General features: G+C 60.5%; 1 protein-coding gene across 3 annotated transcripts in view; it reads left to right on the top strand.

Moving 5' to 3' along the window:
- Positions 1-13,963, top strand: part of PC (pyruvate carboxylase) — a 108,757-nt gene that overhangs the window by 84,127 nt on the left and 10,667 nt on the right. For all 3 annotated transcript variants that reach the window (XM_011986964.1, XM_011986965.1, XM_011986963.1), the window contains 9 exons: positions 815-950; positions 1,102-1,286; positions 1,493-1,658; positions 1,776-1,921; positions 2,080-2,197; positions 2,492-2,643; positions 3,954-4,072; positions 6,536-6,698; positions 8,945-9,127. In XM_011986964.1, the coding sequence (XP_011842354.1) occupies positions 815-950; positions 1,102-1,286; positions 1,493-1,658; positions 1,776-1,921; positions 2,080-2,197; positions 2,492-2,643; positions 3,954-4,072; positions 6,536-6,698; positions 8,945-9,127 (1,368 nt within the window). The remainder of the gene's footprint in view (positions 1-814; positions 951-1,101; positions 1,287-1,492; positions 1,659-1,775; positions 1,922-2,079; positions 2,198-2,491; positions 2,644-3,953; positions 4,073-6,535; positions 6,699-8,944; positions 9,128-13,963) is intronic.

Raw genomic sequence — 13,963 nt, 5'->3', positions numbered from 1 at the left:
TTTTTTTGAGACGGAGTCTCGCTCTGTCACCCAGGCTGGAGTGCAGTGGTGCGATCTCACCTCACTGCAAGCTCTGCCTCCTTGGTTCACACCATTCTTCTGCCTCAGCCTCCCGAGTAGCTGGGACTACAGGCGCCGGCCACCATGACTGGCTAATTTGTTTTTTTTTTGTTTTCTTTTATTTTGTTTTAGTAGAGATGGGGTTTCACTGTGTTAGCCAGGATGGGCCGACCTGATACTTTTAAAAGTTATAGTGCATTTTATGCTGGGCACGGTGGCTCACACCTGTAGTCTTAACTACAATGCACTCCCAAATATCCCTTTGCAGATTCTACAAAAACAGTGTTTCCGAACTGCTGAATGAAAAGAGAGGCTTAATTCTGCGAGATGAATGCACACATCACAAAGCTGTGTCTCAGATAGCTTCCTTCTAGTTTTTATCCTGGGATATTTGCTTTTTCACCATTGACCTCAATGAGCTCCCAAATGTCCATTCGCAGAATGGACAAAAACACTGCCTCAGGAGGCTGGGGCGGGAGGATCATTTGCCAGCAGCCTAGGCAACATAGGGAGACCCTGTCTCTACAACAAGAAAGTCACAGTTAGAACATCAGGGTGAGCCGGGGGCTCCATTTCGGTTTGGATTTGCTCCCTTCTCTAAAGCCAGGAAATGTTGGGCTTGGCCAGGCATCCAGGAGGTAGATGGTGCTGGCCTTTCTGTGGGGCCACTGTGGGGTTGGGGAGGGCCCTCACTCATTCTGGGGAACCTCAGTGCTGAGGCTGCACTAACCTGGGCTCTGACTTCCCTCCCCAGATGCTGAAGTTCCGAACAGTCCATGGGGGCCTGAGGCTCCTGGGAATCCGCCGAACCTCCACCGCCCCCGCTGCCTCTCCAAATGTCCGGCGCCTGGAGTATAAGCCCATCAAGAAAGTCATGGTGGCCAACAGAGGTGAGCACCAGTGGGGCCGGTGAGAGGAACTTTGTGGCCAGCCCCAGGCTTGGCGTTCCTCTCCCACTCTGCTCCAGGCCCTGGCTCCCCACTCCCCTTTCTGCTTCTCCTAGGACCTAGGAATCTAACTTCTCATTTCTTTGCCCCCTAGGTGAGATTGCCATCCGTGTGTTCCGGGCCTGCACGGAGCTGGGCATCCGCACCGTAGCCATCTACTCTGAGCAGGACACGGGCCAGATGCACCGGCAGAAAGCAGATGAAGCCTATCTCATCGGCCGCGGCCTGGCCCCCGTGCAGGCCTACCTGCACATCCCAGACATCATCAAGGTGGCCAAGGTGAGCCCAGTGGCCTGGCTGGGCCTGGACAGCAGGGACCAGGGAGTCTTAGTTGCCGCGGGGGTCTCTTGAGGCTGGTGTGCTCAGCGTCTCTGGGCATGGGTGGGTAAATGGATGGAACTCAGCAGGTGAGGCAGGGGAAGAGGCTGGCCGAGGCCTTGGAAGGGACTGAAGGGTACCGTCCTCTCTCTGACTCCCACCCGCAGGAGAACAACGTGGATGCAGTGCACCCTGGCTACGGGTTCCTCTCTGAGCGAGCGGACTTCGCCCAGGCCTGCCAGGATGCAGGGGTCCGGTTTATTGGGCCAAGCCCAGAAGTGGTCCGCAAGATGGGAGACAAGGTGGAGGCCCGGGCCATCGCCATCGCTGCGGGTGAATATAATGGGCAAGCAAGGGGTGGCCACGCAGCTCCTGGAGAGGGTCCAGCAGGGAGAGGTGGCAGGGATTCCTGCCCGTTACAGAGATTCCCCCACACCTCTCCCCCAACAGGTGTCCCTGTCGTCCCTGGCACAGACGCCCCCATCACGTCCCTGCATGAGGCCCACGAGTTCTCCAACACCTACGGCTTCCCCATTATCTTTAAGGCGGCCTATGGGGGTGGAGGCCGTGGCATGAGGGTCGTGCACAGCTATGAGGTGAGTGAAGATGCCCAGGGCTGGGAGCAGGGCAGGGCAGCCTGCTGTGGGGGCAGGGGTGGACCACTCAGGGATCTGGAAAGTGGGTGGGGTTCGTGGCAGGGGAGAGGTAGTGCCGTGGGGTCCCATGTCTGCCTGGCCCCCGCCCGCCCTCACAGGAGCTGGAGGAGAATTACACCCGGGCCTACTCAGAGGCTCTGGCCGCCTTTGGGAACGGGGCGCTGTTCGTGGAGAAGTTCATCGAGAAGCCGCGCCACATCGAGGTGCAGATCTTGGGTGAGTGGTCCTGACGCCCCGCCTGGGGCAGCCGGAGGCAGAAGCTGAGAGGTCCAGTCCTGGTGGGGTCACAGTGGCTGGCCTTGAGGACAGAGGACTCTGGAAAGTGGGCTCTAGGGGCCGAGCTGGCAGCTGGTCCTTGCAGCCTTGGTGGTGCTGGTGTCTCTCCTGGCAGCCTCTGTACTGCTGGCAGCCAGTACTGACTGGCCACAGTGGTTATGTGGGGTTGGTAGGGGCATTTAGGAGGCGTGTAGATTCCAGGAAAAGCTGAGCCCAGTTTACCTCCCTCCCCAGGGGACCAGTATGGGAACATCCTGCACCTGTATGAGCGAGATTGCTCCATCCAGCGGCGGCATCAGAAGGTGGTCGAGATTGCCCCCGCCGCCCACCTGGACCCGCAGCTTCGGACTCGGCTCACCAGCGACTCTGTGAAACTCGCTAAGCAGGTGAAGGGTGGGCTTCCCGTGGGGACAGGAGCCTGTGCTCGCAGGCCGGCAGGCCTCTCAGTGGGGCGTTGGTGGGGGAAGGGGAGAAGAGGGTGAAGGACTCTCTCAGGGCCCAGAAATGTGTCCATGGCATCCTTTCCATGTGCATTTGAGGCACCTGGCCCAGAGGCCAAGCTTAGAGTCCAGGATGGCTGAGAAGAGGGAGGGAAGGAGCCCCAGCCGCCTCCTCAGCCCTGCTGCTACACAGAGCTGGCTTCTCTGTGGCACCGGCTCATCCCTGTCATCAGGAGAATGAGATTCCGTGGATTCTGTCAAGATTGAGGGCCATTACAAAGGCAGTCCTCCCTCACGTGCTTCTGTCTCCTACATCGTGTGTATTATGGTCTGTTTCCTTGCTGTGCACCCTCTGCCCATCTCTGCTCTTCTGGGAGCTCTGGTCGGGGGTCCTGGGCTGTGGAGGAGGCTGAGGTAAGCTATCTCCCACAGCAACCTGCCCTAGGCCTGGCCTGGAGAGCATCTGCTGTGGCCAGGCGTGCAGCGGGGTCCTGCCCACTCTTCTTGCCCGGCCTATAGGCAGCGGAGGATGCTGTCACCTCCCCAGGCTGAAGGCCGGGATGTGCGCTCTGCAGCAAGGCCTCAGCCACAGCTAACGCGAGGCATTGACCAGGGTCACGTTTAGAGCTGAGGTTTGGTTTACCTCAGGAATCAGGTCTTATTCACTGGCTTATACTATTTCACATTCCATAACAGGTTTGAGGGAGGTCATTCAATCTGGTTTGTGGTTTTGGTGGGGCCAAAAGTGAAACTGGAATTAGGGCTGAAACTTGAGTTAGAGTCATTATCTGTTGGTACCTCTCAAATAAATTTCTTTGGGTGGTGGTGGCCAGAGGTGACTGCGCAGTAGACTAGAAGGGGACTTTCTGAAAACACCACCAAGCAGAAGCAGGTGCTGGGAGAAGCCTGGGTCTCCGGGGCTGAGCGGATGACACAGCCTTGGCGGGCAAGCCCTGGAGGCAGCAGGGCCAGGTGCCGAGACTGGGGTGGGCGGAGGCTTCTGCCCATGTCTCTTCCCGGATGAGCTGGGTGTAGCCATCTGTGGCTCCGGGAACCCTGGAACCCAGTGGACTACTTGGGGGACGTGTCCAGGCCCGAGCCCTGGGGTCTGCCTGCCATCTTTGGGGGCAGGGTTTGCCGCAGTCCGTTCTTTTACGGAGCCAACCCAGTGGGTGGGATGGAATCCCTGTCCTGGGTCCAGTCACTTCGCCCAGGTCCTGCCTGTGCGCCCCCTGCTCACGCAGCTGCCCCCACAGGTGGGCTACGAGAACGCGGGCACCGTGGAGTTCCTGGTGGACAGGCATGGCAAGCACTACTTCATCGAGGTCAATTCCCGCCTGCAGGTGGAGCACACGGTCACGGAGGAGATCACCGAGTGAGTGTGGGCGGGCGGGTGGGCGGGGCAGGACGCACGGCCTCTAGGTTTTGCATAAAGTGCAGGCGAAGTGGCTCCTGGGGGCAGCCAGGGGCTCACTCACTCCCCACATGGGTGGAGAGCAATGGGGATCCAGGTACTAATGTTTTAAAAGTCATTATTCTAAAAGCATTACATGGTTATTATAAAGATCAGCACAAAGGAGCAAATAAAAATGACTGACCGCCCTCCTGTCTGTCAGGACGCTGCCGATTGCTCAGGCCCAGGTGCTCCCATCTGTCAGGAGGACAGCAAGGCTCAGAGACATTTGGAGAGCTGCTCGGGCTCACACAGCTGGCGCTGGAACCCAGGCCTCTCCGGTTGTCTTTGGTTTGCTGCTTTCCCGGTTTACTTGCTTTACTAGAGACATAGTTTAATGCAATTGAGATGTTTTATATAGAATTTTTATTCTACTTTTCAAATTTAATATTTGTTGAAGGCATTTCCCCAGGCCATAATTCTCTCTGAATACTTTTAGTGGCTGCGTACTATTCCGTCTTGCGTATATTTCTTAACTTACATAGTCCTCGATTGTTAGGCAATTAGGTCGTGTCTGGCTCTGGTGGTTATTAAGCATGTCAGTTATCATGTGTGCCCGAATGTCTGGCTTCAGCTCTGAAGAGTTCTGAGGGTAAACCCTTCAACAGGATTATCTGATTGAAGGATAGGCAGCATCCCTCGGAACAGCCCTCTAGAGAGGTGGCACTACCATGCCCCCTGCAGGCACTGCGGATGACATTTTTAAAATGTGCCTGGTTTCTAAATGACAGTCACGATGGCCCTCGCCCCTTCAAGGTCTCTATTTTGAGCCATGTAATTTGTTGATGCTGGCTTTGGGCCAGCCCATCTCACTGTGGAGCGTCTCTGACCCCAGTTCTGCCCCCAGTCCCGACCCCACCTGAGACTGAGGATGCTGCTTGGACTGGCTGCTGTGGCCTGCCAGGGGCATGGAGGCCCCTCCCTCTCCTTAGAAGCTTAGAGACAAGGCCAACACTTTAGCCCAGTGAGACTTTTTCCCCTCAAGCTGCTGTGAACTCGTTGGTCTTGGGTCTGTCTAGAGCATCCTATTAGGAATGGGAGTCTGTCTGCTCTGGAGCACGGCTTTGTGTCAGGCAGATTGGGGCTCAGGTGCTCTCAGGTCCCGAGCCACATGGAGCTTGGGTGAGCTCCAGCCTCTCTGACCCTCGAGCTCCTCCTCTGGTGGGAATGACAGGGCTCTCGGCGCGCTGTGGTGGAGATGAAGCATGGGAGGAGCGCAGCCTGGCCCATGGCACTGAGTGGGAGCTATCTCTGCTGCGAAGTGGTCCGGCAGGCAGCAGGACCATGGGGAAATCCTGTCAGCGTAGGTTCCAGGCCGCCTGCACCACAAGCCTCAGTGGCAATACATGTAAAACCTTGAGTGTTTTTTTTCCTCTCTGTTGCCCAGGCTGGAGTGCAGTGGTGCCATCTCGGCTCACTGCAACCTCTGCCTCCTGGGTTCAAGTGGTTCTCCTGCCTCAGCCTCCCAAGTGGCTGGGATTACAGCGTGCACCACCAGGCCTAATTTTTGTATTTTTAGTAGAGACAGGGTTTCACCATGTTGGCCAGGATGGTCTTGAAGTCCTGGCCTCGTGTGATCCACCCACCTTGGCCTCCCAAAGTGCTGGGATTCCAGGCATGAGCCGCGGTGCCTGGTCTGGTTTTTGTTTTGTTTTGTTTTTTTAAACAGCTGTTCCACTTGGACTTGTGACTGCCCTTAGGAGCAGTAAGGCTGAGCTTGGAAAACCCTGCAGAGCTGGGGAAGCTTGCACTCTCCAAGCATCTCTAGGGGGTTTTGGGCACAAGCCCAGCGGGAAAACAGGCCCCAGAAAGACAGGTCCTGACCCAGCACCCACTGTGCAGCCTCTCACAGCTGTGGTTGCCGTTTCGAGGAGCCCAGCCTTCACAGCACCTGTTCTCTTGCACACTGCCCCCCTCACAGCCACCCACACAGCACAGCACATATGGCCCCAAGAAGGAGCTATCCTGGCCCTCTGACCTGGAGATCTGCTGAGGCTTCACATCTAGGCTTTACCAAGGGGGTGTTTAGGGGAGTAGGGAAAACAGACCTTAAGGAAGAAGGAGGCAGAGTACTGGGAGGAGCAGCTTAGGGCTGCGTGGACGGCGTCTTGAGTCAGGGGTGCGGGAGCAGGTGGTCCTGGTATTTCAGTGGGCCCTCTCCAGCTGCCAGGCACAGTGTAGTTTAGTCTGTTCCTGGTGGGAGCAGGGCAGGGGGCTGTGGAGCCACTGGCTGGGAGGAGCTGGTTGTTCAGCCTGGCCTAGAGCTATGGGCAGGGGTCGCACTGTGTGTGGACGCCCCCCTAGCTGCAGTGCCCCTCATCCATCCCCCGCCTCATGTTCCCCTTCTTCTCCTGTCCTCTCCTCGCTCCTCCCCATGCCCCACAGTGTAGACCTGGTCCATGCTCAGATCCACGTGGCTGAAGGCAGGAGCCTACCCGACCTGGGCCTGCGGCAGGAGAACATCCGCATCAACGGCTGTGCCATCCAGTGCCGGGTCACCACCGAGGACCCCGCGCGCAGCTTCCAGCCGGACACTGGCCGCATTGAGGTGGGCAGCGCTCGAGCAGAGGGAGATGCCAGCTCCCCTGTGCACAGGTTCTGCCCGGTGCCTGGGGCTGTGGCGCCAAGGTGCCACAGCCCGGCAGTTAGGGAGGACCCGCATGTGGGCTCTGAATTGGGCGTAGAGTACACGGAGGCAGGCAGTGCCTGGAGGAGGGGTGGTGCCTCCCAGGGGAAGAGACCACCGGGCATCCAGGCCAGGAGGAAGCCATGAGGGCGGGAGCGCGGAGCAGGCCAGCTTGCTGGAGCAAAACGCAGGGACCCAGACACAAAGCCAGCCCCTGACCCTCCAGCTCCCACAGGAGCCCCACGCCTTGCTGCCCAAGCTCCAACTCCCATCTGAGGGAGGGGCCAGCAAGGCAGGACCTGGGGGTGGGGGCAGCAAAGGACTGGGCCCAGAGGTCCCAATGGAGTCTTAACCGAGCTCAGGGGCCCATCAAGGATGGGTGAGGGAGTCGGAGATGGCGGCACAGGAGGGAGACGAAGAGGCGGATTCAGGGCTGTGAGACGGCGGCCTTGGTGGCGGGAGAGAGCTGGTGTCAGGGGCGCTGAGGCAGCCCGGGGCAGGCTCCCCAGCACAACAAGACTTGTGCCTTCTCCAGGAGGGCTCCCTGTACCTTCCCTCCTCTCAGCACTGGGACCCAGTCATTGACCTCCGAATCCCATCTCCCCAGCCTCTGGTCCCAGCTGTCGGCAGGAGCCCTGTGGCCTACTCAGTGCCTGTTCCCAGCCCTGCACGTGCTACCAGCACCTTGCCAGCTGTGCTGGGGACTTGCTCCCTATCCAGGGGCCTGAGCCCCAAAGGAGGCAAGACACTGATGGAGCTCCAGCCCTGCTCAAGAGTCCAGGGCAGAGGCCCCCGGGCTTGTGTAGGGGCGGTGAGGGGAGCAAGGATGAATATGGGCCAGGCTCTGGGCTTCTGAGACAGGGGAGGCTGGGGAGGCTGGGGGTAGGAACCAGAGCTCTCTGGATTCTGGAAGCAGCAGAGCTTGTGGCTTCAGCAGGGAGCTGGCCGCCTGCATTCTGTTTCTGGAGGAATCTGTAGGCGGGGGCAGCCCCAGGCTGAGTACTGTCCGGCAGCCCCTGACTTCTCTGCCTCCCTCCATCCCCACTTCCAAGGCCTGGCTCTTCAGAGCCTGCCTCACCACAGAATATTTTTAGCCGACAGTTCCTGCTCTCAACTGAGTGTTCACCCTTAAATATTTTATTAAGTTCCTTTTTATTGAACACAGGCCTCTACCCCTGAGAAGCGGAAATGGGCAGTGGGTGTCCCGAGTCCCTCTGGGTGGTCCCCCTACTTCCCTTCTTCCTTACCTGGGCCTGACGGGTCCCCACCTCTGGGGAGCCTTTCTCTGGAGGAGTCATTCAGGCGGCACGAGCCACCTGTGTGTGTGAGTGTTGGCGCCTCTGTCTCCTCCTCTCCGCTGCCCCTCCCGTCGCTGTCTGGCCCTGGCCCTGGCCCTGTCCTGCTGCCCCGTTGCCCTGTCCTCGCCCTTGGATTGCTTCCCTGCTGGGTGTGGACCCTTGGGCAGGCGCTCTCCTGCCTCCGGCACTTTCCCTTCGTTTCCTCTCCCACTTCCTCCTCGTTGCCTCCTCTCCCTCCCTTCCTCCCATCCTCCCTCTGGAAGGAAAGGAAAGGAAAGGAAGGGAGCGTGGGTGGATGTTGAGGCCTTCCCCACCACCCTGTTAGAAACAAAAACAAACCCCCTGGTCCGCCTCACCTCTTGCCTCACACGTTGTCCTCCGGGGGCCCTGTTGCCGGCCTGCGCGTCCCCTTGCTGTCTGGGAGTCCATGGCGAGGCCCTTTAGCGGCTGGGTCAGCAGACCTCGATCCGTGCTGTGGAACAAACACATGGACACGTGGATGAGTCCGAAAGGCCAGAAGGTTGCTCGGGCAGGTGCAGCAGGTCCATGGGAATAGAGGCAGGGCCGGCCCCTGCCTGCCCAGGCCCCTCTTCCGCTCCCCGGCAGGCATTCCCTTCCTCCTCTGCCCCCTCCCAGCTCCTCACAGGGAGCCAGCAGCAGTGACTGTGGCACATAGAGAAGAGACGCACTCCTGGGTTTGGTGGCAGAAACAGAGCAAAACCTGACCAGCCAGAGCTGGGGTTCACCTGTGGACACTGCACGCTCAGCTCTCAGCAGCTGCCAGGCGCACACCTGGCCAGCCTCGGGATGGGTGGGGCCTTTTCCACTGCAGTTTCTGGCGCAGGCCCTCACGCCTCACCCTTCCCACAGGTGTTCCGGAGCGGAGAGGGCATGGGCATCCGCCTGGATAATGCTTCCGCCTTCCAAGGAGCCATCATCTCGCCCCACTATGACTCCCTGCTGGTCAAAGTCATCGCCCACGGCAAAGACCACCCCACAGCCGCCACCAAGATGAGCAGAGCCCTTGCGGAGTTCCGCGTCCGAGGTGTGAAGGTGAGAGCTGCAGCCCCTGCCTGCCTTTGCTCCCAGCCCTTGGGGGGTCCCCTAGCCGTTCACCTCCGCACCAAGGGCCCGGCACATGGTCTCACCTCAGCCTTGCCGCTGACTGATGGGTCGAGGTCAGTGGCTCTCCCCAGCTGCAGCTGCATGCCAGACTCCAGCTGTTTGCAGACTCTGCGGGCACCTGGGCACCCCACTGCAGGAGTCCCTGCGAGGGGCCTGGCCGGAGCTCTTCCTCACACACCTCCTGTCTAACCTTGTTCCAGGAAGACCCACACTGCTTCCTGCCCCTCTGGGGTGAGAATCACCTGGAATGTGTGTTAAATATCATCAGGCCTCCCTTCTGGAAATCCTGATCCCACAGGTTTGGGTGGAGGCCCCAGAACCTGTGTTTTGAACAAGTTCCCCAGATAATAATTTTTTTTTTTTTTTGAAATGGAGTCTCGCTCTGTCACCCAAGCTAGAATGCAGTGGCACGATCTCGGCTCACTGCAACCTCTGCCTCCTGGGTTCAAGCGATTCTCCTGCCTCAGCCTCCCAAGTAGCTGGGAATACAGGCACCCACCGCCATGCCTAGCTAATTTTTGTATTTTTGGTAGAGACAGGGTTTTATCACGTTGGCCAGGCTGGTCTCAAACACCTGATCTCAGATGTTGCGCCCGCCTCGACCTCCCAAAGTGCTGAGATTACAGGTGTAAGCCACTGTGCCTGGCCTCCCAGATAATTCTTAATTTCTGGAAAATGTGGATCCCCACCCCGGGCAAGAGCCCAAGCCGTGTAGAAATGGTCACTTTGCGCCGAGTCAGGCCCCCGCCAGTCCCCTGCTCTCCTCACCTGGCCTGGTGCACACAGTGTTGGGTGCTTTGGGGCAGCTGAGGGCAGGGGCGCAGCCAGAGACATGAGCAGGAGGCTTAGGAGGCAAAGCACCCAGCCCTTGGAGGGCTGGCAGCTCAGCTTAGCTTTGGGTGGCCTTGGTGGGTACCCTGCCTGGCATGAGGACCCTAAATGGGTATTTAGGATCCAAAGAGCCCTTTGCTGGGCTCTGTTACTGGTATCTGTAGCTAGAGAGGAATCCACAGCCAACAAATGCTGCCTCGGCCTTTGAAGCCAGCACGTGTCCCGTGGGTGCTACCGTCAGTGTCACGGCAAGAAGAGCCGGAGGACAGGGGCTCTGGCCCTCAGCCCCTGTGGGAGTTACCACCCCATCTTCTTGGGGGTCCCCACAGGGTGGACTGTCCTGGGCACTGGCACCAGCCCCTCTGCCTTGGCCTCGCGTCCTCCTTGCAGCTTCTTCCAGCCCTTCCTGTTGTTGAGGCGCAGCTGGTGGGCAGGTCGGGGGGCATGTGGGCCGTGCTGTCCCTTCAGGGTCCTGCCGTCGCTCCTTACATGTCCACATGGCTGGTTGGTCACAAGAGCCCCTGGAGGCTTCTGGGCCCATGCCTGTGTGTGGCCAGCCTGTCTCGCAGCCTGAGGGAGCAGCGCGCTTCCTACAGACCAGGCAGTGTTACTCTTCCGTGGGGAGCCTCTCAGCCTCCCTGTTGCGGGCCCCTGTCGTGCACACGGGCAGAGGTGTGTTGCAGCATCAGCTGCTGACATCACGCGCTCCCCCTGCACTTTGCTGCGGCTCCTGGTGTCCTGGTGGGGATGTCCTGCAGCTGCTTCAGTGTTGAGGGGATCTATGGTCATGCGCAGGGGTGACCCAGGCCATCCCCCTCGCCTGCCCCTGCCCGTTGCTCCGATGGTCCTGGCTGGCTCCCAGGGTTGTGCCCCAGTTCCTCTGCTCCCTTCTCACCCTCAGCAGCTCCCCACGTGCCAAAATGGTGCCTGGGCCGTAGGACCTTGTGCCTGCACTGCACCCTGGAGGGCCTGGAAAGATCCTCCTTAGACCGTCCTCCGCCCCCCAGGTGGAGAAAGGGGCGCTAGAGCCTGTGACCACGGGCCCAGCAGCAGGATAAGTGTCTCTGGTGTCTGGGGGTGCTAAGTCCTCCCCAAATGTGCACTGAGACCAGGCCGCTGGCTGTAGCCGCCCCCTGAGCCTCATGCTAGTGCCTAGCGTGGCAGCCCTGGCCCTCCTGTCCCTTTGCCATCCATGCCCACCCACGCTGTCCCGTGCCCCCGCCCACTCCTCCATGGCGTTTGCGCCCCACACCCTTCTCTGTCAAGGACCTTGCTCCCATTCATCTAAACCAGGCTCTCGAAGCCCACCTCTAGCTGCGTGTTCTGGGGCTGGGAAGGCAGGCACACGCATGTGAGCCAGGTCCGTGCACACATGAACACACATGTACGCCTTACAGCACCTGCCTCACCTTGGCTGCCCGGCGGCAGTGCCTTGGCCCTCACACAGAAAACACCAGGGAGTCTGTGCAGCGTGTTCGCCGTGGCCTGGGGTGCCAGGGCTGCCTTCTGAGTTCTCATACAGCACCTGGGGGAGCCTGACCCTCTGCAGGGCTGAGGGCCACGTCTGCCCATGCCCCCTAGCCAGTGCCTAGAAGCAAATCGTTCAGGAGGCTGCAGGGGCTGGGCCAGGTCAGAGGCTGCCTGGGCCTGGCCAGGGGTCCCAGCAGAGGAAGCAGAGCAGGGCCTGTGTGCCCATCTGGCTGCCTCCCTGCAGCGAGGGAGGGCAAAGGCCGCCTTCCCTGGAAGGCCCAGATCACATCTGAGCTGGGAGCTGCCGTCCCACTAGGACCCACAGTTCTGACAGGAACCTTCCAGAGGATCGTGGGCTGATGGCAGGGCAGTGGGGTTCCCTGCTCTTCCTTTGGGATGGCGTTTTGCCAGTCCACAAGATGCCCTGGGAGGTGGCAGACACAGCTGTCAGCACTGGGAGCCATGAGAACTTTTCACTGTACGCTCAGCCCAGGTCCCTTCTCCCAGAAGGGCTGCACTGTCCCCCACCTCCTCCTGCTGCTTAGTCCAGTCCTGTGTCTGTCCTGCAGCCCCTGAAGCGCCATGGGGAAGGCGCTCACGTGTGCTCCCCAGGCTCTACACTGGACACCACGTCCTGGCCCCACCTGGCAGGAAGGGGCGTTCTTTGCACTTACAGGCGAGGGGAGGCGCCTGCCCAAGCCCATGCTCCTGCAGGCCAGACACACCAGGCACAGCGCTGAGCCGCCCCCATGGACAGGAAGCCGGGAGGCCCGAGGCTGCTCTGGCTGCCCCCACAGGGCCCGGTAGCCCCTCCCTTGTCTGTGTGCTACCACTGGCCTGTGTCCCATCCTCCCGTCTTGGGGGACCTAGCCAGACAAGACCAGAGACTAGCATTGAGGTGTCCCCAACAATTTTATTATAAATAAAGACAAGACTCCCAATTGGTGGCTGCAGCCCCTGCCTTGGTGGCTGTGAGCACCTGTTGGAGGGACCTGCCCCTCACTCTGGTCTGGAGGCCAGAACCGAGGAAAGGGCTCCCTGCCCCGCCAAGCACACAGGGGAGCCTGAGGTACCGAGAGTAAAAACCAGGGAGGGACTCCCAGGCCAGGTGGCCGCCCTGGGCCCTCTGCCCCACGCGGCTCATCCCTTGGAGCACACAGGAAGCTGCCCATGCATCACACCACACTCTCTTCCAGCCGCTCGGCGCTGCCTCCTACCCCCCGGCACCCTGCCCCGAGCAGCCCTCCGTGCACAGAGTGGCTCCGTCGGGCCCAGGCTCCCCCCAGGCGCCTGGCGTAACCGTAGCACCCAGCGTCTCCCAGGTCCAGAGAGCAGCTGCGCTGCGGCCGGGGCGGGGGGCTCCGTGGCGGGTGGGCCTTGGGTGTGGGGCTGGGGCCTCCATTGGTCTGGGACTGGACGTGGCTGAGCTTGAGGGGGAGGCGGCCATTCCCGGCCCCCCGGCCCCGAACCAGCAAGGCCACAGTGAAGACCAGTAAGGCAGCCACCAGCACACCCCCCACGGCCACGGTCAGGGTCCCGCCCAGCACGTGGGCCTGCAGGGCGTGGCACAGGGGTGAGGCTGGCAGCGTGGAGAAGTGGGCACAGCCCAGCAGCCTGGTAGCCGTGAGGTCGGAGGGCCCAGAGGCCGGTGACAAGGCCAGCAGGCAGAGGTCATAGTCAGCGCCGGGGACCAGGTGCTTCAGCAGGAAGTGGTGGCTGGAGGCTGGGACTATCCTGCAGGCAAGGGCAGGTGGTCAGAGCTGGGGGCTGGGGTCTAGCCCCATCCTCACCTCCCCGCTCCCAGCTCCAAACACCCCTCCCCCGGGGGCCACTCGGGCTCTTGCATTCACTCAGGAAGGCAAACAGGCTCAAGAGTGTGGCCAGGAGATGGGTGTGTGCACTGGCACAGGATCCAGGCAAGCGAGGGGGATGGGGTGGGGGGATGGCACCAGCAGGGCAGAAATAACGCGTGCGGGCGCGGGCCATGTGCTTCAGACAGACCCAACCACCACCTGCTGCCGGGGGAGGCCTGCACAGCTCAGTGACACCTGGGACATCTCATGGGGTGGGGTCCTCCTGCCACCCCTTGAGCTCCAGCCCCCTCAGGCAGCCAGGCCAGGCCACTGCTCCTCCAAGAGTCCAGCAGCCATAGTCAGGGAGGGGTTTTCAGCCCCAAGGAGAGGAGGAGCGAAAGCAAAGCCTTGTGGGGAGCAGAGGGCGGAGGGAGGGCGCCAGGAGTGCAGCCGGGTGTGGGGCGCATGTCCTCACCGGTAGATGAGCGTCTCATCCTCGCTGCTGTTGTACTGGATTTGGAACATCCACACTGGGTCTGCTGGCCGCCCAGGACCCCAGCTCACCAACCCTGATGTGGCGGTCACCTCCGTCACCTGCACGGCTGGCTCAGACTCCAGCGTCCCCTCACCCTCGGCAGCAGTGCGAGCCGAGGCGGCGATGTCCGAGGGC

The sequence above is a fragment of the Mandrillus leucophaeus genome, unplaced genomic scaffold, assembly GCF_000951045.1.
Source record: "Mandrillus leucophaeus isolate KB7577 unplaced genomic scaffold, Mleu.le_1.0 Scaffold30, whole genome shotgun sequence".
Classification (NCBI taxonomy): Eukaryota; Metazoa; Chordata; class Mammalia; order Primates; family Cercopithecidae; genus Mandrillus; species Mandrillus leucophaeus.
Note: the sequence above shows the minus strand (reverse complement) of the source record. Positions and strands in the feature narration are given on the sequence as shown.